General features: G+C 47.7%; 1 protein-coding gene and 1 long non-coding RNA gene across 4 annotated transcripts in view; one reads left to right on the top strand and one right to left on the bottom strand.

Annotated features, from left to right (window-relative positions):
* LOC139279983 (uncharacterized) overlaps window positions 1-4,712 on the top strand; it is a 36,263-nt gene extending 31,551 nt beyond the window's left edge. Inside the window, exon 3 of the long non-coding RNA XR_011596574.1 lies at window positions 3,992-4,712. This is a non-coding gene — a long non-coding RNA (uncharacterized lncRNA). The remainder of the gene's footprint in view (window positions 1-3,991) is intronic.
* The window catches only part of LOC139279980 (diacylglycerol kinase zeta-like), a 521,188-nt gene that overhangs the window by 225,118 nt on the left and 274,298 nt on the right, over window positions 1-21,772 (bottom strand). For all 3 annotated transcript variants that reach the window (XM_070899368.1, XM_070899369.1, XM_070899370.1), the window contains 6 exons: window positions 20,950-21,063; window positions 19,067-19,207; window positions 10,121-10,199; window positions 8,013-8,068; window positions 6,873-6,935; window positions 3,626-3,699 (listed from right to left, as the gene is read on the bottom strand). In XM_070899368.1, the coding sequence (XP_070755469.1) occupies window positions 3,626-3,699; window positions 6,873-6,935; window positions 8,013-8,068; window positions 10,121-10,199; window positions 19,067-19,207; window positions 20,950-21,063 (527 nt within the window). The remainder of the gene's footprint in view (window positions 1-3,625; window positions 3,700-6,872; window positions 6,936-8,012; window positions 8,069-10,120; window positions 10,200-19,066; window positions 19,208-20,949; window positions 21,064-21,772) is intronic.

Below are 21,772 nucleotides of genomic sequence, written 5' to 3'. Positions count from 1 at the left end.
TTATCCAACTCGCTTTTGAAAGCTGTGATTGAGTCGGCCTCCACCACACTTTCAGGCAGTGCATTCGAGATCCTAACCATTCGATCTGTAAAAAAGTTTTTTTCTTATGTTGCCTTTGGTTCTTTTGCCAATCGCCTTAAATCTGTGTCCTCTGGTTCCCAACTGTCAATGAGAACAGTCTCTCTATCTACTCTGTCTAGACCCCTCATGATTTTGAATACCTCTATCAAATCTCTTCTCAACCTTCTCTAGTCTAAGGAGAACAACCCCAGCTTCTCCAGTCTATCCACGTAACTGAAGTCCCTCATCCCTGGAACCATTCCTGTAAATCTTTTCTGCACCCTCTCTAAGGCCTTCACGTCCTTCCTAAAGTGTGGTGTCCAGAAATGGATACAATACTCCAGTTGAGGTCGAACTAATGTTTTATAAAGGTTCATCATAATACCCACACTTTTGTACTCTACACCTCTATTCATGAAGCCCAAGATCCCGTTAGCTTTATTAACTGCTTTCTCAACCTGCCCTGCCACCTTTAACGATTTGTGCACACATACTCCTAAGTCTCTCTGTTCATGCACCCGCTTTAGGATTGTACCCTTTAGTTTATATTTCTTCTCCTAATTCTTTCTTCCAAAATGTATCACTTCGCACTTTTCTGCATTAAATTTTATCTGCCACTTGTCCGCCCATCCCACCAGCCTGTCAATGTCTTCTTGAAGTCCATCATTATCCTTCTCACTGTTCACTATATTTCCAAGTTTTGTGTAATCTGCAAATTTTGAAATTGTGCCCTGTTCTCCCACATCCAAGTCATTAACACGCATCAGCAAACTCAATGAACAGCAGCTCAATAAAGCAGAGTGCTACCCCGCGATCTCCCCCGCCCCCACCCCCCACAAGATCAGTGGCACAGTATGGCAAAAATCGGCCCCCCTCGTCCTAAACTAACATGGCTCCCAGCTTCTGCTTCACCTTAACTGCAGAGTGAAAACAAAAAAGACAACATCGGATAGTAAGGGCCTATTTCCATTGGTGGATAAGCTATTACGAGGGGGCATAGTTTTAAGGTGGTTGGTGGAAGGTTTAGAGGGGATGTGAGGGGGGGCTTCTTTACGCAGAGGGTTGTGGGGATCTGGAACTCGCTGCCTGGAAGAGTGGTGGATGCAGAAACCCTCACCACTTTTAAGAGATGGTTGGATGGGCACTTGAAGTGCCGTAACCTGCAGGGTTACGGACCTAGAGCTGGTAATTGGAATTAGACTGGATGACCTTTTGTTGGACGGCGCAGATATAATGGTAAGTACTGCAGGGAATAGAATACGGCCAGGGTGATCTCCTGGACTAGTGTCGATCGCCTGGATGAGTCGGAGAGGAATTTTCCCAGATTTTTTTCTCCCTAAATTGGTCTGGGTTTTTTAATCTGGTTTTTGCCTCTCCCAGGAGATCACATGGCTCCGGTTGGGGTGGAGTGTAGAATGTTTCAGTGTAGGGGGTGTCGCAGTTGTGTGAGGCGAACTGGTTGGGCTGGGTGCTCTTTGCCTTTCCGTCATTGTTCATAGGTTTATATATAACCTTTAGGGCTGCTGACCAAGGGCCGCGTGGCTTTTTGTCGGCCAGCACGGACACGATGGGCCGAAATGGCCTCCTTCTGCGCTGTAAATTTCTATGTCTGCACAGCCCTCAAATCAGGTGTCACCATTTGACATTTCCTTTGATCTCTTTTTCCTCAGATATCCCAAGGTTACATCCAATGTTCCCTGTCATTTCTTTTTGGGACGGGCGGCCCATTCAAAAATCCGCATATGCGCGTTTCTTTTTCAATTTAAAAGCCGGCTCACTGGCTGCGTGGGATCCTTGGAGCGCTGCATGTAACATTGGTTACATCCCTTTCACTAGACGTAGAGAAGGTGATGGGGGGCGAACCTGCTCCTTGGCCTCTGCTGTTCTGTAACTGTCCACTAGATGGTGCATGAGAGCAGCCGAGACTGACTTGACTGCTGCTAACGGCACAGATATGTCTCTCCCTCATCCTCCATTGAAAATGAGCCAGGTGGCACTGCATGTTGAAGATCTGACACGCTCTGCAATTCACAGCAGAGCGAGTTCCTAACCTCGGCCGTGTTACTGCAGGTTGGTACCAAGCATAGGCCAGAGGTTTCACTACAGGGTGCGTGAGAAAATCAGTCACCCTGGTCTGCTCTCCTCGGCCTCCTAGGGTTAGTTAAGGAGCTGAACTAATCAAGTCTCCAACCAGCCCACTCAGCTAGGGCGCTGGACGGTAAAGTGAGAGAATAAAAGTTGGTATTATAAACAATAACTGATAAATGAAGCTGTTGAGTGGAGGTCAGAGGTCAGGTGAAAAACAAACGGTCTGCTTCAAATACAGAAGAGTACGAGTTTTCCCAAAACATTGAGTACAGTCTCCTGAGTGGGGAAAATAAAAACATCTGATTTTCAGTGGCAGTAATCTCTCGGCTCAAAGGTAGCTTTTAAGGCCTGATCCTACACCACTGCCATTTGACATGGAACTCCCTACATGTGCAGTGGTACTCACTCACACACTCACTCACTCACCTATCTGTCAGCATTCTAAGCAGACTCAATCTGCTCTCCGTCATTTCAAGAAATACCAGCTGATGTGAAAGCTAAGACACTAAGGAGGAGAAATTGGGTGTATTAGTGCCTCCTGTTAGCGCCCCTGGGCGGCGCTAACGAGGAGCAAATGAGTTACCAACAGGGCGCGGCGCTGTTAATGAGTCTCGCCATATTGGCACTATGGCTTTGTGCCCCCGATGCCCAGAGTCAGTGACATCATTGCTGCGTGCATTGCCCCAGCCCCAAAATGATCCTTTGCCCCCTGCAGCAGCGGCGGGCGATAAAAGCAGCTGCTGCAGGAGATGTGGATCAAGCGGCCGGCCGCTACCAGGGTGAAAATTAAAGGCGAGGTGGCCGAGTGAAAATTTTTTCAAAAACTTACCTTCCTGTTGCCGTTCCTGATCCGGTTTCTTTGCGGAGGCCTGGCTGCGATCGCTCAGCACAGCACTCTCCTTGAGTGCTGGGCTGATCGGGCGATGCCCCCGCTCATCGGTGGCCCAGGTAGGTCCCTTTATCTTCCACAGAGTCGGCAGCGTGGGCCCTTCCCTTTAAGTGAGGGAAAGGCCCCTCGGACGTGGCAGTGCTGCATGGTCCAGTGTGTAGCGCTGCTGAGGTGCCCGCCCTGTAAACCCCTCCAGGAAGGAAGTGGACCTTGATTTTTAGCTCCACTTCCTTCCGGGGGTGGTAACCTGAATTTCTCGATAGGGGCGGGACTTCAGCGCCTGGCGCCAAGTCCTGCGCCTCCCGACCGTTACTGCCCCCAAACGGGGCGATACTGAATTTTTCCTCCTAAGAGCTGTTGATGGCTAGAGGCTGCTGTGTAAACCAGGCCCTTCTACTGACGCACAGAGCCTGTGTAGAAGCTGATGGGATACTGAACACCACAAGTCCCAATGTCACCACTTCAGCTGGCCTGATGAAATATCTAGGCGTCGTCCAGCTGATTCACTGACATTACTTTCAACATCTTTACATCCTACACGCTAGGCAGGTTGACTCAGCGGAGGTTAGGCATTCGGGAAGGCCTTACCTTGGAATGTTCAGGAATACGATGCACTGCAGCTTTAGGTCCTGAATCTTTGACGTTAGGTCTGTCCCGTCACACTGTTAGAACAAGGAGATGGTTGTGAATCAGCCTGAAGGACGGCAGCATTTTTTGTGTGAGATGCATCTGACTGGGACACCATTTAGCCCTAGTCCGCTGGAGTCTAAAATGCCTATTATGGTGATTTACAATATGGCCTCCCTCCACTCCACTTCCCCATGCCAAGTTTCCCTGTGGTTAATAACCGCTTCCACCGTTCAGTGTTTCATTAAAATGTAATTAAAACATAATTTAAACACATAGCTACAATGTACTGAGCCTGTCTTACAGAACTTTCCTTTGTTCCCTTAGGAGAAGCAAATTGCCTCCAGCTCAGAGCAGCCCTGATCAATCCACACAAGAGACTGTCAACAAACATGAAGGTGCATGGAATTGGAGGGAACCTATTGGCTGCATAGGGAATTGGTTTGGAGACAGGAGGTTGAGATAATATGCATGTATTCAAATTGGCAGGATGTGACTTGTGCTGTCCCCCAGGGATCTGTACTGGGGCCTCAGCTTTCCACCGTATTTATAAATGGCTTGGATGAAGGAATAGAGAGCCATATCTAAGTTTGCCGATGGCACTAAGTTAGGTGGCCCAGTAAATAGTGTGGTGTGGGAGCAGGAAGTCGCAAAGGGACATTGATAGATTCAGTGAGTGGGCAAAACTGTGGCAGATGGAGTTCATCGCGGGAAAGTGTGAGCTCATCCACTTTGGACCCAAGGAAGGTAAATCAGAGTATTTCCTAAATGGCGAGAAGCTCGAAACTGTGGATGAGTATGGAGATTTAGGGGTATCATTAAAAGCTAGTGGACAGCAAGGTTCCCTTTCTGCAGGTCCGCACAGCTGGTGAGCCAGCTTTTGAACAGGAAAAATGCACATGCACGGAATTCTGAAGGAGCTGCGCGAGCCCCAAAAATATTAGAAGGAACATTGGTGGACAAAAAAATTATTAAAATGGCTCACGCAATGTTCATTTTTAACTTAAGATGGCTGTAATAGGAAAGGGTGGCAGTTATGTCACAGTAATACAGAGCTCTTGTTAGACCCATGGGGTTAGACCCTATCTGCACTCAGCTCTGGGAACCTCAGGAAGGGTATATTGGCCTTGGAAGGAGTACAGTGCAGATTCCCAGAATAATACCTGGGCTAAAAGGGTTAAATTATTAGGGCAGGGTTGCATAGACTCTGCTTACGTCCCTTTGAATATAGTAGGTTAAGGGGTGATCTAATTAAGGTGATCAAAGGAGTTGATAGGGTAGATAGAGAGAAACGATTTCCTCTGATGGGAGAGTCCAGAACAAGGGAGCATAACCTTAACATTAGAGCTAGGCAGTTCAGGGGTGATGGCAGAAAGCATGTTTTCCACACAAAACGTAGTGAAAATCTGACAAACTACCCCCAAAAAGTTGTTGAGGCTCAACTGAAAATTTCAAAACTGAGATTGATAGGCTTTTGTTAGGCAAGGGTATGAAGGGTTACAGTACCAAGGCAGGTAGATTGAGTTAAGGCATAGATCAGCCATGATCAAATTGAATGGCGGAACAGGCTTGATGGGCTTAATGGCCCTTTCCTGTTCAACGCTCCTAAGACACAGGTCCTCATAGGTTACTGGAGGTGTGACACAGGTCCTCACAGGATACGGGGGATATGACACAGGTCCTCATAGGTTACTGGAGGTGTGACACAGGTCCTCACAGGGTACTGGGATATGACACAGGTCATCACACGAAATGGGGGATATGACACAGATCCTCACAGGTACTGGAGATGGGACACAGGTCCTCACAGGTTAATGGAGGTGTGACACAGGTCCTCACAGGTTAATGGAGGTGTTACACAGGTCCTCACAGGGTACTGGGATATGACACCGGTCATCACAAGATACGGGGATATGACACAGGTCCTCACAAGGTACTGGAGATGTGACACAGGTCCTCACAGGTTATTGGAGGTGTTACACAGGTCCTCACAGGGTACTGGGATATGACACCGGTCATCACAGGATACGGGGATATGACACAGGTCATCACAGGATACGGGGATATGACACAGGTTGTCACAGGATACGGGGGATATGACACAGGCCCTCACAGGGTACTGGAGATGTGACAGGTCCTCACAGGGTACTGAGATGTAACACATGTCGTCACAGGTTACTGGGATGTGTCACAGGTCCTCACAGGATACGGGGAATATGACACAGGTCCTCACAGGATACTGGGGTATTACACAGGTCCTCACAGGCTACTGGGATATGACACAGGTCCTCACAGGCCACTGGGCTATGATACAGATCCTCAAAGGGTACTGGGATATGACACAGGTCCTCAAAGGGTACTGGGATATGACACAGGTCTTCACCGGTTACTGGAGATGTGACACAGGTCCTCACAGGTTACTGGGGATATGACAAAAGTCCTCACAGGTCATTGGGATATGACACAGGTCCTCACAGGTTACTGGGATGTGTCATAGGTCCTCACAGGATACGGGGGATATGACACAGGTCCTCAGGTTACTGGGAAGTGACACAGGTCCTCACAGGTTACTGGGATGTGTCACAGGTCCTCACAGGATACGGGGGATATGACACAGGTCCTCAAAGGGTACTGGAGGTGTGACACAGGTCCTCGCAGATTACTGGGATATGACACAGGTCCTCACAGGATACGGGGGATATGACGCAGGTCCTCACAGGATACTGGGGTATGACACAGGTCCTCACAGGTTACTGGGGAATGACACAGGTCCTCACAGGTTACTTGGGAATGACACAGTACCTCACAGGTTACTGGAGATGTGACACAGGTCCTCACAGGTTACTGGGATATGACACATGTCCTCACAGGTTACTGGGATATGACACAGGCCCCCACAGGGTACTGGGAAGTGACACAGGTCCTCTCAGGTTACTGGGATGTGTCATAGGTCCTCACAGGATAGGGGGATATGACACAGGTCCTCACAGGTTACTGGGGATGTGGCACAGGTCCTCACAGGGTATGGGGGATATGACACAGGTCTTCACAGGGTATGGGGGATATGACACAGGGCCTCACAGTTTACTGGGGATGCGAAGCAGATCCTCACAGGTTACTGAGATATGACACACAAGATGTCGTAGGATACTGGGGACATGACATCACCTCAACTAATGCGTTTCCCAGATAATGTCCGTGCACTTACCACCACTTTGATGTGTTTGGCTAAATCTTTGGAACTTCCCATGAGGAAATCTGAAAATGCCGTCTGGAGAATACAAGAGAGGGTGACACAGTTATACGGGTGAGTATCACTGAAAGAAAATATGGGATTTAATGTTTCACCCAAATAATCGAGAGCAAAACCATCGCAGAGCTTTTTGATTAAAACACATTTTGAAATGAATTATCTCCTTCCCTCACCCGCCTCGCCAACAGCCCACATCAATCCCTGGAGAACGCAGGCGGGAACCCTGTTCCCAGGCCTACGCTGCTACCACTTCAACTACCGAGAGATGCACGAAAGTGGTCGATTGCGGCAGGGCCTCTATATTCCCTCCTGCCTTGGCCTGCTCCCCAAGGAACCAAGGCCATTTCCCAGGCCTGACGTCCTGGGCACATCTCACTAACATACAGCACAGCCTGGGACACTGGTACACACACAGGCAGGCCATCAAGAGACATTGAATCTTCCATGGGTTACATGCTGCAAATAAAATACAACTTTATCCTTTCTCCTCTTTGCCAGATTTCCCATGCTTCCCTCCCCCTCTGCTAGTCTGCTGTAACCATTTACATCTCCTCTGGAGCCATCTTCAGTTTCTTTACTTGTCTCATTATCACCTTTTGTCTTGCACCATCATCCCGTTTATCATTTAATTATTGCTGCTCGCCACCCCATCACAGACCTTCCCCATTTGTTCCTTTCCTATGCAGCTCCCCCCACCCCCTCTCGCACCACCCCCCCCCCCCCCACCCCACCCCCACTTACTTAAAAACTGTTAACTCTCTAATATACTGTTCTGACGAAAGGTCCGCGACCTGAAACGTTAACAACTCTGTTTCTCTCTCCACAGATGCTGCCTGACCTACTGAGTGTTTCCAGCATTTTCGGTTTTTACTTCATAACTTTATCCCTCAGCATACTCTACCAGCAGCAAACCATTTCATTTTAAAAATAAATCATGGGAAAGTTGCACCTTCCTGTTCAGAGGTACCACAGATAAGCAATGCAGTAAAACATTGCTTTTAAAAAGCTGCAAATAGGGCTGGGATCCTAGTATTGTCCAACTATGAAAGAAATTCAATAGTCAGAGGCTTACGCTGAATCATTATCGTTACTTACCCCAGCGTAGAACATTTTATTCCTAAATCGGCTGTTAAATTTCTCTGGCTTGGCCTCTGAAACAGGAAAATAAGCCTCAATGAGAGCTTACAATCAAACTGAAATATAAATCACTCAGCATTGAGCCTGCTCATCATCCCCCATTCACTGCCATGTGCGCTTTCAATCCGCAATTCTGATTAAAAATAAATATTGCTCTCCTTTAAAAAATAAAATGCCAGAACTGATTTAGTATTAAAATTGAGACTGTCTAAATCTTTTACTTTAAACTGACAGCTATTTAAACTCTGCATTGTGAGCATTCTTTGGATTTCAAACCTGAAGACTGTCACAGCTTCACTGAACCGGGAGAACAGAAGAATGTTGATGTGAAAGACATGGGGGTCGAAATTCGATTGGCAATGCCATCAGCTAACGGCGGAGATGGGCGACTAATTGCTTACCGTCGGTGGCGACTGGGTTCCTGGGCTGGCGGACAATTTAGTTGGGCGGTGGGGGGCGGTGCCAAGATGTATCGCTCCGCGCTTGGCCGCCACCCACCCACGTGGTGACGTCATCGAGCGTGCAACGCCCCCTTGCCGCCGCCATTGCGGTATTTGGTGAGTATGGTGGCCTTACCGGCAGGAGTCCGTACAGCCTGGGAAAGATGGTGGGACATCGGGGGTTAGGGGCGGGAGCGTCCAGGGATCAAGGTAAGTGATTATGGTTTTTTTAGCATTTATTAATGGGACCAGTGGGGAAGTGTGGATGTGGGTGAGGGAAATTGTCAGAAACTTTTTTCATGTCACATGCCGGCAGCCTACCGTCGGTAAATTCGGTTGGCCTCCTGAGATGCCGCTCCTTTGGCGCCCGAGGGTGAGTGTGCAATGTCACCTTTTGCGCGCTGCTCTATCATCTTCGGGCGGGAAAACTGAATTTTGCAGTTTGAGGCGGTACCTACCGCTTGGCGTTAAAATCAGCACTCAGCCAGTGACACTGTCTCAACAACGGCGGAACCAAATTTCGACCCATGTGTTAAATTAGCAACATGTTACCTAGAGTACATGTGACATCTCAGCCCAGCGGAGTGGGGATTTCACTAACGTGTGGGGGGTGAGCAGGAGCTGGAAAACACTCGGCTCTGGTTACAGTGATGTTTCTGCAGCTCGGTGAGGTCTACAAAGTCAAAATGCCACAAAGTGTTCTGTCAGCAGAGACACTGTCCCTTTAAGTACCAAAAAAGTGAGCAAAGGCGATCAAGTAACAACAATATCAGAAGGCGTGACAGTCGGCATTTATCGCTCAACCTTGGTTACGCTCGAGGTGGTGATGGTAGCTGCCGTCTTGAACCGCTTTGATCCCTATAGAGAAGATACTCCCACAGCGCTGTTCGGGGGGGGAAACAGAGGGATAGAGGGTGACACAGGCAAACAGTACATCAAAATAGGAACTCCAAATAAATCCAGGGTACTGTGCCATGGAGTGGCCAGACACAGATTCTCACAAAGGCCCCCAGGTGGGTGCTTTCTCTTAAAGTTCATTCTCGGGTGGACAAAACCAGCATTTATTGCCCATCCCTAATTGCCCTTGAACAACTGAGTTGCTCGCTGGGCCATTTCAGAGGGCAGTTAAGAGTCAACCACATTGCTGTGGGGTCTGGAGTCACATATAGGCCGGGGAAGGACGGCAGATTTCCTTCCATAAAGGACATTACGGAACCAGATGGTTCATAGTCACCATTACGGATACTAGCGTTTTTTTTTAAATTCTAGATTTATTTAATTAACTGAATTTAAATGCCCCAGCTGCCGTGGTGGGATTTGAACTCAGGTCTCTAAATCATTAGTCCAGGGCCTCTGGATTACCAGCCCAATAACATAACCACTACTGTTGCCACTGAGGTGCCTCCAACCTCAGTTGGTTTGCCGTGGAAACATGGAAAGCTCAGGCGGCACACAAAATGGAAATCATAACAAAAGGAAAGTGGCTAAACTCATTTACAATAGAGGTTTTTATTTGTCCAAAGATGATCGTCTAAGAAATCGATGAGGGTTTGGAGGGAGGGACTATGAGAGGAACAAATGCAAGTTCACCTCGGGCTGCAAGGAACATTAACCATTCCAACATACCTCTGGACTCGTGAAACTCCAGCGTCACGTGGGCATCAAAGCCAAGGCTGAAGTAGTTGTTGAAGACATCAAGTGGGAGCTGTGAAAAAAAAGGCAAACGCATCTGCGTGAGAAAGCGGAGCATTGCTGTGAATACCAAACTTTCCACTGGGTGCTACCAGAGGGTTAACAACGCACAGTGTCAAAAACAGGATAGGGTTAAAGCCGCACTGCCAGCCACTGTGTCAATGTGCCTTGCTCCTGTGGTAAGTCATGTGATCGGCCCACAGGAAGGGCCACTCTCAGCTAGATGTGTGCAGTGGACACTGCGCTTCTCTGATGGGTGCAAAGAGAAAGTGGGTGCACCACACTGAAACCCCTCTTGTACCTGCTGGTGACTCATCCCTGCACCCTGACCCAGCCTGCTCATCCAGAGAGTAACACACGGCAGTGTCTATTCCTCATTTTAGAGTACTGTGCAGAGTGCTCATCTCCAGATACAAAAAGGATAGAGGCGCTGTAGAAGGTGCAGAAAAGATTTGCAAGAATGATACCAGGACTGAGAGGTTATAACCATCAGGATGAAACATGTTGAGGCTGTTTTCTCTAGAAAAGCGAAGACCTGAAGGTGAGCTAATAGAGGTCGTTAAAAATACGAAGGGCTTTTATAGAGTAGAAGCAGAGCAGATTTTTCCACTTGTGAGGTAGTCCAAAACTGGTGGTTGTAAATTCAAGATAGTCATTGATCAATCCAGTCGGGAATTCAGGAGAAACCTCTTTACCCAGAGAGTGGTTAGAATATGGAACACGCCACCACAAGAAGAGTTGATGCGACTAGCATAGATGCATTTAAGGGAAAGCTTGATAAACACATGAGGGAGAAAGGACTAGGATATGCTAGATGAAGCAAAGTGGGAGGAGTCTTGTCCAGCATAAACACCAGCATGGACCAGTTGGGCCAAATGACCTGTGCCTGTGCTCTACATTCTATGTTTTAGTTTGCTGTAATTCTTTGAGGATGTAACGAACAGGGTGGATAAAGGGGAACCAGTGGATGTGGTGCATTTGGATTTCCAGAAGACATTTGACAAGATGCTGTGTAAAATGTTACTGCACAAGATAAAAGTTCACAGGGTTAGGGGTAATATATTAGCATGGATAGAGGATTGGCTAACTAACAGAAAACAGAGAGTAGGGATAAATGGTTCATTCTCTGGTTGACAACCAGTAACTAGTGGGTTGCCGCAGGGATCGGTGCTGGGACCCTAACTATTTACAATCTATATTAACGACTTGGAAGAAGGGACTGAGTGTAACATAGCCAAGTTTGTTGACGATACAAAGATGGGAGGAAAAGCAATGTGTGAGGAGGATATAAAAAACCTGCAAAAGGACATAGACAGGCTAAGTGAATGGACAAAAATTTGGCAGATGGAGTATAATGTTGGAAAGTGTGAGGTTATGCACTTTGGCAGAAAAAAAATCAAAGATCAAGTTATTATTTAAATTGAGAAAAATTGCAAAGTGCTACCATACAGCGGGACTTGGGGGTCCTGGTGCATGAAACACAAAAGATTAGTATATGGGTAAAGCAAGGAAGGCCAATGGAATCTTAGCCTTTATTGCAAAGGGGATGGAGTATAAAAGCAGGGAATTGCTAATTATACAGGGTATTGGTGAGGCCACACCTGGAATACTGCGTACGGTTTTGGTTTCCATATTTAAGAAAGGATATACTTGCTTTGGAGGCAGTTCAGAGAAGGTTCACTAGGTTGATTCCAGAGATGAGGGGGTTGACTTATGAGGAAAGGTTGAGTAGGTTGGGCCTCGACTCATTGGAATTCAGAAGAATGAGAGGTGATCTTATCGAAACGAAATGAGGCTTGACAAGGTGGACGCAGAGAGGATGTTTCCACTGATAGGGGAGACTAGAACTAGGGGGCATAATCTTAGAATAAGGGGCTGTCCATTTAAAACTGAGATGAGGAGGAATTTCTTCTCTGAGGGTTGTAAATCTGTGGAATTCGCTGCCTCAGAGAGCTGTGGAAGCTGGGACATTGAATAAATTTAAGACAGAGATAGAGTTTCTTAACCGATAAGGGAATAAAGGGTTATGGGAAGCGGGCAGGGAAGTGGACCTGAGTCCATGATTGGATCAGTCATGATCTTATTGAATGGCAGAGCAGGCTCGAGGGGCCGTATGGCCTACTCCTGCTCCTATTTCTTATGTTCTTATGCAGTGATACTAACTTCGGCCTGCCAACTGCTACCAATGAGGACTTACGAATGAATACTTTCAAGCACTCGTCCAGGGAGATTGAACAGTCTTCACTGCTGAAACAGCCGCTGGTCTTTCATTCTGTTTGAAAGGAGACTGTACAGCAAGGTCCCACAAACAGCAAACTAGTGACACTGACCATATAATCTGTTTTATTAGTAGTGTTGTTTGAGGGATAAATATTAGCCAGGACACCGGACACCAGAACTCCCCTGCTCCTCTTCGAATAGTGCTGTGGGATCGATTAAGCCCACTGGGGGGGGCATAAGGGGCCTCGGTTTAATGTCTTATTGGAAAGATTGCACCTCTGACAGTGCAGCGCTCCCTCATCACTGCACTGGAGTGTCAACACAGAGTTTGTGCTCAAGTACCTGAAGTGGGATTTGAACCCACAACCTTCTGACTCAGAGGTGAGAGTGCTACTCACTGAGCCACAGCTGACACCTGGTAATAATCACCAAATGCCCTGTTCAATGAGGACCCTTTTCCAACTTAAAATCAATCCTCACTCATAAAGTAACGGGAGTGAGGGAGAAGCTGAATTGACTGCTTTTATCCTGGGTACACCGTACACCATCACCTTGCAATCATACAGGGCCTTTAATGTAGCGAAACATCTGAAGGCATCTCATTAGGAGTTAGGAGAAGAGTTAGGGCAGGTGGCCATGGGAGTGGCTAAAGAGGCAGAATTTATGGGGACTTCTGAAGGAGGAGAGTGATGTAGCAAGGCAGAGAGGTTCAGGAACAGAGCTCCAGAATGTGGGGTGAGTTGGCTAAAGGCTTGGACACACCAGTGACATGTTGCGCGGTAAAGGGGGTGATCTTAACATTTACGTTGATTCATACAGTGTATCCGGGATAGTTTCCTTCAACAGTACGTTGCGGACCCAATCAGGAACAGGCTATCTTAGATCTAGTACTGTGTAACGAGGCAGGATTAATCAATGATCTTGTAGTAAAAGATCCTCTAGGAATGAGTGACCATAATATGGTTGAATTTCAAATTCAGTTGAAGGGTGAGAAAGTTGGTTCTCAAACCAGTGTCCTAAGCTTAAATAAAGGATACTACAAAGGTATGAAGGCAGAGTTGACTAAAGTGGAATGGGAAAAAAGACTAAAGAATGGGACGGTTGATGAGCAGTAACACATTTAACGAGATATTTCATAACTTGCAACCATCCGTGGGTAACTAAGCAAATAAGGGATGGTATCAAATTGAAAACAAGGGCATACAAATGTGGCCAAGATTAGTGGGAGGCCAGAGGATTGGGAAATTTTTAAAAGCCAGCAGAGAACAACTAAAAAATGATTAAGAGAGAGAAGATAAATTATGAAAGTAAACTAGCACAAAATATAAAAAGATTGTAAGAGTTTCTACAGGTACATAAAAAGGAAAAAAGTAGCTAAAGTAAATGTTGGTCCCTAAAGGATGAGACTGGGGAATTAATAATGGAGAACAGGGAAATGCAGAGACATTGAACAAATATTTTGTATCGGTCTTCACAGTAGAAGACACTAAAAACATCCTAATAGTGGATAATCAAGGGGCTATAGGTAAGGAGGAACTTCATACAATCACTATCACGAATGAAGTAGTACTCGGTAAAATAATGGGACTAAAGGCAGTAAAGGAGATATTTCACAACTCACAAGAAAAATATATTCCAGTGAGGAGGAAAGGGTGTGAGAGAAAAGATAGCCATCCATGGCTAACTAAAGAAATAAAGGACAGTATCCAATTAAAAACAAGGGCATACAATGTGGCCAAAACTAGTGGGAGGACAGAAGATTGGGAAGTGTTTAAAAGCCAATAAAGAATGACTAAAAAAATGATTAAGAAAGAGAAGATAGACTATGAAAGTAAACTAGCACAAAATATAAAAACAGTTAACAAGAGTTTCTATAGGTATATAAAAAGGAAAAGAGTGGCTCGAGTAAATGTTGGTCCCTGGGAGGATGAGACTGGGGAATTAGTAATGGGGAACATGGAGATGGCAGAAACTCTGAACAAATATTTTGTATCAGTCTTTACGGTAGAAGACACTAATAATATTCCAACAGTGGATAGTCAAGGGGCTATGGGGGGGGGGGGGGGGGAACTTAACACAATCACAATCACTAAGGAGGTGGTACTCAGTAAGATAATGGGACTAAAGGCAGATAAATCCCCTGGACCTGATGGCTTGTATCCTAGGGTCTTAAGAGAAGTAGCGGCAGGGATAGTGGATGCATTGGTTGTAATTTACCAAAATTTCCTGGATTCTGGGGAAGTTCCAGTAGATTGGAAAACTGCAAATGTAACGCCCCGATTTAAAAAAGGAGGCAGACAAAAAGCAGGTAACTATAGACCAGTTAGCCTAACATCTGTGGTTGGGAAGATGTTGGGAGTCCATTATTAAAGAAGTAGTAGCAGGTCATTTGGAAAAGCAAAATTCAGTCAGGCAGAGTCAGCACATGGATTTATGAAGGGGAAGACATGTTTGACAAATTTGCTAAAATTCTTTGAGGATGTAACGAACAGGGTGGATAAAGGGGAACCAGTGGATGTAGTGCATTTGGACTTCCAGAAGGCATTTGACAAGGTACCACATAAAAGATTACTGCACAAGATAAAAGTTCACGGGGTTGGGGGTAATATATTAGCATGGATAGAAGATTGGCTAAAGAACAGAAAACAGAGAGTAGGGATAAATGGTTCATTCTCGGTTGGCAATCAGTAACCAGTGGGGTGCCGCAGGGATCAGTGCTGGGACCCCAACTATTTACAATCTATATTAACGACTTGGAAGAAGGGACTGAGTGTAACGTAGCCAAGTTTGCCGACGATACAAAGATGAGAGGAAAAGCAATGTGTGAGGAGGACACACAAAATCTGCAAAAGGACATAGACAGGCTAATTGAGTGGGCAAAAATTTGGCAGATGGAGTATAATGTTGGAAAGTGTGAGGTCATACACTTTGCCAGAAAAAAATCAAAGAGCAAGTTATTATTTAAATGGAGAAGGATTGCAAAGTGCTGCAGTACAGCGGGACCTGGGGTACTTGTGCATGAAACACAAAAGGTTAGTATGCAGGTACAGCAAGTGATCAGGAAGGCCAATGGTATCTTGGCCTTTATTGTAAAGGGGATGGAATATAAAAGCAGGGAAGTCTTGCTACAGTTGTACAGGGTATTGGTGAGTCCACACCTGGAATACTGCGTGCAGTTTTGGTTTCCATAGTTACGAAAGGATATACAGGCAACTCTCGATTATCCGTACACAGATCCAATGGGAAACCGTTGTTAGCAACAGAATTTTAGATCCCGTTACAAGTGAAAAGACAGCTCCAAATAATTTGGAAAAATCGCCTTCCAAACACTGTGCTCATTTGTATTTGTGTCTCTCCCACACACTCTCACTCACCGTAAAAATCATCCTCCTCTGCCCTTGCTTTGCTGGTGTGTGTGCGCGGGCTGTTGCAGCCGCTGTCTCTCGCGGCCGCCGCTGACATTGGGAAAAGGGGCAGTGCTGGCACTGGGTTCCAGGCACAGAACCTGTACATACATGCTGGAAATGTCCATCTTTTGTTACTGTTTGTAGCTGATTGTATTGATTCATTAATGTTTTAACTTATAAATGTAAACTCGCCCTAATGATTGTATTTATTCATTAAAGTTTTAACTTTAAAATTTAGATTCACCCTAACGGAAAAATCGTTTACCCGGAATAGCCCAATCCCCGAGGGACTCGCATAACCAAGAGTTGCCTGTACTTGCTTTGGAGGCAGTTCAGAGAAGATTCACAAGGTTGATTTCAGAGATGAGGGGGTTGATTTATGAGGATAGGTTGAGTAGGTTGGGCCTATACACACTGGAGTTCAGAAGAATGAGAGAGGAACTTTTAAGATAATGAGGGAGCTCGACAAGATGGATGCAGAGAGGATATTTCCACTCATAGGGGAAACTAAAACTAGGGGACATAGTCTTAGAATAAGGGGCCGCCCACTTAAGATATTTCTTCTCTCAGAGGGTTTTAAATCTATGGAATTCTCTGCCCCAGAGAGCTGTGGAGGAGGCTGGGTTATTGAATATATTTAAGGTGGGGATAGACAGATTTTTGAGTGATAAGGGAATAAAGAGTTATGGGGAGCAGGCGGGGAAGTGGAGCTGAGCCCATGATCAGATCAGCCATGATCTTATTGAATGGCAGGGCAGGCTCGAGGGGCCAGGTGGCCGACTCCTGCTCCTATTTCTTATGTTGTTATGACAAGTACAGTCAGCCAGAGGTTCAATTAGGGACACAAGGCTGGAGGAGGTTGCAATGGGCAGATGGACGAAGGCCAGGAGAGGAATTTGTTAAGGATTTTGAAATGCTCAGGGAAAGTGTGGCGCTCACAAGGATAAAGGGGGAACAGCATGAGTTAGTGTTGGATAGGACGCAGAATCTGAATGAGTCAGAGTCTACAGGGGGGTATTTTCCGGCCGGAGGGTTGGGTTCAGCGGATGCAACCGGTGGCAGGTCAGGTGGGAAAGTTTACAAAATGTTGGATCTGCCAGCGCTGAGCAGGCCTGACACACAGCAGCAGGGGAAGCAATTCAGGTCATTAGTGGTTTGTTTACAGCCGCTTAACAATGCTTTTTTTCCCTGGTTTTCAAATTTGACAGGTCGCCCTCTGGTCTCCTGCTTTGCCTGGACCTTATCTGTGAAGCTGAGGCGGGAGGTCACTGGCCACTGAATCAGCTGATGAGTTGACAGCTTCAAATGTCAAGTCAAAGCTCCCAGCTGATTGAGAAATATTCCCCTAGCCACTAGCTTCTCTAAACTGCTTTTCCACTACAGATTCAGGATGCTGCAAGTCTTTACACAAGTCTCCATCCAGTCTGATCTCATTACCTCTCTCACCATTGACACATCACGTCTGCTATCTCTACTTCACCTGCCATCTATTCCATCAGCATCGATGCACTTTATACAACCTCACCTTGCTCTTCAGAATCCCACCATGATCAGCCCCAACACCAGCATCACCAAGCACACCAGCAGCACCGACAACACCAACCTTCTCTGCAATCATCTGATGCTGCACAAGACACAGGGCATCAGTATCCGACCACATTGCTGCCCGGGACACCAGGGATGGCCTCACCATGGCCAGATTTACTTCACTTGATGCTGCCACATGATGCGCCAGGTTGGCACCACCCCACACCAACACCATAAAGCATCCCTGCAATGCTCAAGCCATTCTTTTCACATTCATCGGCATTGCGGGGTGTACCATTATGTCTCACCATTCACTGCAACTCACTAAGCCACTTCCAAAGGTGCTCACAAATCTGTCCAAAAATGCAAAGTGTTGAAAATAAAGAATTCAATGTTTGACAGTACATTAATAGAAACTTCACATGAATATTTGCTAAAACACCCAAGTGTTGTAAGTTGGTATGATTGCACTTGGATGAGGGGGAGTGTGAGGGGTGGCTAGTGAGATGGTGATGTGATGATGTAAATAGAGAGGGATGGGTGGAGGTGCAAGGTAAGTTGGTGTGAGTAAAGATGTGCAGGAGTAGGGTAGGGATGTGATGAGTAGCACAGCAGGATGAGGTTGAGCGTGGCTTTGCAGTAACGTTTCATGATCTACTGAGACCATTGAAAAGTTTGCGTCGCTTGCAACCTGGTCCTCCTGACGACATCCTTGCTTGTGCCATCTTGTATAATGTGCAACCAGGAGGTCACTTCCACTCATTGGAAGGGAAAAGAACCTCCCAGCATTCTGTGGCTCATGGGAGAGCCTGGGTGCTGCCCGGAACCTCTGTGCAGTGTTTGTCAGTGCTTGCAGCACCTCAATGCTGTAGAACACTGACAGCACAATCGTCAAAATAAATTTACACACAGTCCCGTTAAGGAAACCAGTTGATGACACGTCATCAAATGATGTCATCAGGCGCTTCCTTCAATTGGCCGGGAAATGTGCTGGTCGAGCTTAACAAGCCCAATCAGGGGAAAATCATTCTACACAGCGGGCTGGAGCCGGCAGTGAGGCTGTGACCTGTCACCAATGTCGCCCACCATGGACCCGCCAAGGTTGGTAAAATCCAGCCCTACGTGTGGTGGAGCACAGGAGCGCAGTGTTGGAGAAGTTGAATCTGGAGGTGATGAAGGCAGGGCCACGGCAATGAGGTAAGTACAGAGACAAGCTTCAGGATAATCTCTGCAGTGTTATCTCCGTTCTTCTGGCTATATATCCCTACATTACCACGGTAACTACATTTCAAAAGTACTTCATTGGCTGTAAAGAGTTTTGGGACATCCTGAGTTTGTGAAAGGCGCTATATAGATGCAAGACTTTCTTTTTACAGAACAGAACTGTGACTGGCTGTTCAGCTCCTTGTCCTGTCGCTGGACGGGAGCGATGGGCTTTTTCTGCTCAGGTGTGATCCCAGCAATGAATACAATCCCACAGCATAACACTAGCTTTCAGATTGGTGCTAATTAAGCTGCATTTCCACAATAGTACTCGCAGAAACTGCAACGGGTGAAGAATGATGGTGTGGAATAAGGCTGGTCAGTGCTGGCAGTGTAAGGTGCACACACACCGAGCATTGTCGGATACAAACACCGAGCACATGGGGAAAGCACTGGCAGTCCTGACCGGACAATGGCACACGGCGCTAAACTGGTTATTGGGCTGGGGTCCTCGTGCACCCACCTTTTCAGCTGCGGTTTCGTCGCGCTCGTCTGGGACTGCGCCTGCGTTTCTCTCCACACGCAGGTTCCATCGGTCCAGCTGCACAATGTTTCCATCTTCCACGTGGGACAGGATCTTGGAAACTGGCTCGTCGGTGTATCCCTGAATCAAGGACAGAAACAGATGCTGTTAAAAATAAACTATGGTTTCTTCCCCAGTTGCCGATAAAGATTTTTTTTCCGCTTCGATGATGGTCACCTATAAACTTAATACAGAACAGCTCAATGCTTACCGTGACATCGTCCTATCATGTCAAAGGTCTGCACTAAATTCGCGATGAAATCTTTGAGATACTAGGGTAGGAATTTGTCTTGGAAGGTAGTGGGAAGCAGCGGCAAGGCATTGGTCGCTGTTATACACCTCGCCCGATATTCAAACCCCCTTCCGACACTCGGTCCTCCCTATCGATATTCGGCCCTCCCACTCCTCCGATATTCGCCCCCCCCCACTCCTCCGATATTCGCCCCCCCCCACTCCTCCGATATTCGCCCCCCCCCACTCCTCCGATATTCGGCCCCCCCCACTCCTCCGATATTCGCCCCCCCCCCCCAACTCCTCTGATATTCGCCCCCCCCCACTCCTCCGATATTCGCCCCCCCCCCACTCCTCCGATATTCGCCCCCCCCCACTCCTCCGATATTCGCCCCCCCCCCACTCCTCCGATATTCGCCCCCCCCCACTCCTCCGATATTCGCCCCCCCCCACTCCTCTGATATTCGGCCCCCCCCACTCCTCCGATATTCGGCCCCCCCCACTCCTCCGATATTCGCCCCCCCCACTCCTCCGATATTCGCCCCCCCCCACTCCTCCGATATTCGGCCCCCCCCACTCCTCCGATATTCGGCCCCCCCCACTCCTCCGATATTCGGCCCCCCCCCACTCCTCCGATATTCGGCCCCCCCCAACTCCTCTGATATTCGGCCCCCCCCACTCCTCCGATATTCGGGCCCCCCCACTCCTCCGATATTCGGCCCCCCCCCACTCCTCCGATATTCGGGCCCCCCCCCCAACTCCTCCGATATTCGGGCCCCCCCACTCCTCCGATATTCGGGCCCCCCCACTCCTCCGATATTCGCCCCCCCCCCCCCAACTCCTCCGATATGCGGCCCCCCCTCCTCCTCCGATATGCGCCCCCCCTCTCCGATATTTGGCCCCCCGCCCCCAATACTCAGCCGCCTCGATATTCAGCCCCGCCCCAATATTCAGTTCCAGTAACTCCAATGAAACTGAATATCGGGCAGGGTGTATAACGGACGCCCGATGGAATATCACCCGTTTAGTGCTGATGTCCAAGATTAAGTCCCATTGTTGCTCCATCACATCACCTAGCAAGAAAATTCACATATTTTACCACCATTCAAAAGGAGAAGCCATTTTCTCCTTCCACATTTTGGGGTCCCACCTCTTCCAGTTGTGTACTGCACACCATTCTGGAGCTGATCCATAGGACCCTCCGTTACCCATCTCCTCAGGGTACTGCACTCAGTTATTATGTGGTGTGCCAATATGTGGCCCTGGCTGGGCTCCTGCACAACATATCCAGTGATGGCACTGGATCTCTTGGCGATCGACTTATTGTTACACCTTTAGCAGTGACTGGGTGCTACCTCAAATGGATTCGAGAGAACCACCACCTCTAGCAATAAAGGGGTCCCACCACATACTGCAAAGTGTATGTGTGCTGGTAATGTACAAAAGCAAGAGGCTTTACCACAGTAAAAACAAAACCCAATCTGAAATGAGGGTTGTTTGTTTGAGGGAAATTCCTCACCAGCAATCCACGAAATGGGAGATTTCTCAAAATCCAGTGCATTGAAATAAAGTCATTCAACCTCCACACTTACCCCACCCCAGTTTAGGGTCCTGGCAAGATCATTTCCTGTCCCCAGAGGAAGTACAGCCACAGGCGGCTGGGGATTCAGCTGTAATTGATCCAAAATGGACAGAATCCATCCCACCTACCAAGAAAAAGGCAATTCAAGTTTTTTATTAAATCCACCCGATTTATTGTATGGAGCACCTCTGCCACATTTGTAGAATCAAATTAATCAATCAATTGGAATATCTGTACACTCTCCATTGAGGTTAAAGTTACAAACCCCAAACCTATTTAGTCAAGGGCGGGCGGTGTTGTGGTTGGGAGGGAGGGAGGATGGATGGTGTTGTGGTGGGGAGGGAGGGCAGTGTTGTGGTGGGGAGGGAGGGAGGATGGACGGTGTTGAGGTGGGGAGGATGGGTGGTGTTATGGTGGGGAGGGAGGGCAGTGTTGTGGTGGGGAGGGAGGGAGGGAGGATGGACGGTGTTGAGGTGGGGAGGATGGGTGGTGTTGTGGTGGGGAGGGAGGGCAGTGTTGTGGTGGGGAGGGAGGGAGGATGGACGGTGTTGAGGTGGGGAGGGAGGGAGGATGGGTGGTATTGAGGTGGGGAGGGAGTGAGGGAGGATGGGCGGTGTTGTGGTGGGGAGGGAGGGAGAGAGGATGGACGGTGTTGAGGTGGGGAGGGAGGGAGGATGGGCGGTGTTGTGGTGGGGAGGATGGACCGTGTTGAGGTGGGGAGGATGGACCGTGTTGAGGTGGGGAGGATGGACCGTGTTGAGGTGGGGAGGATGGACCGTGTTGAGGTGGGGAGGGAGGGAGGATGGGTGGTGTTGTGGTGGGGAGGGAGGGAG

This window comes from Pristiophorus japonicus, chromosome 14, assembly GCF_044704955.1.
Source record: "Pristiophorus japonicus isolate sPriJap1 chromosome 14, sPriJap1.hap1, whole genome shotgun sequence".
NCBI classification, from domain to species: Eukaryota; Metazoa; Chordata; class Chondrichthyes; family Pristiophoridae; genus Pristiophorus; species Pristiophorus japonicus.
The sequence above is the reverse complement of the archived record's forward strand: the minus strand, read 5'-3'. Positions and strand labels throughout refer to the sequence as shown.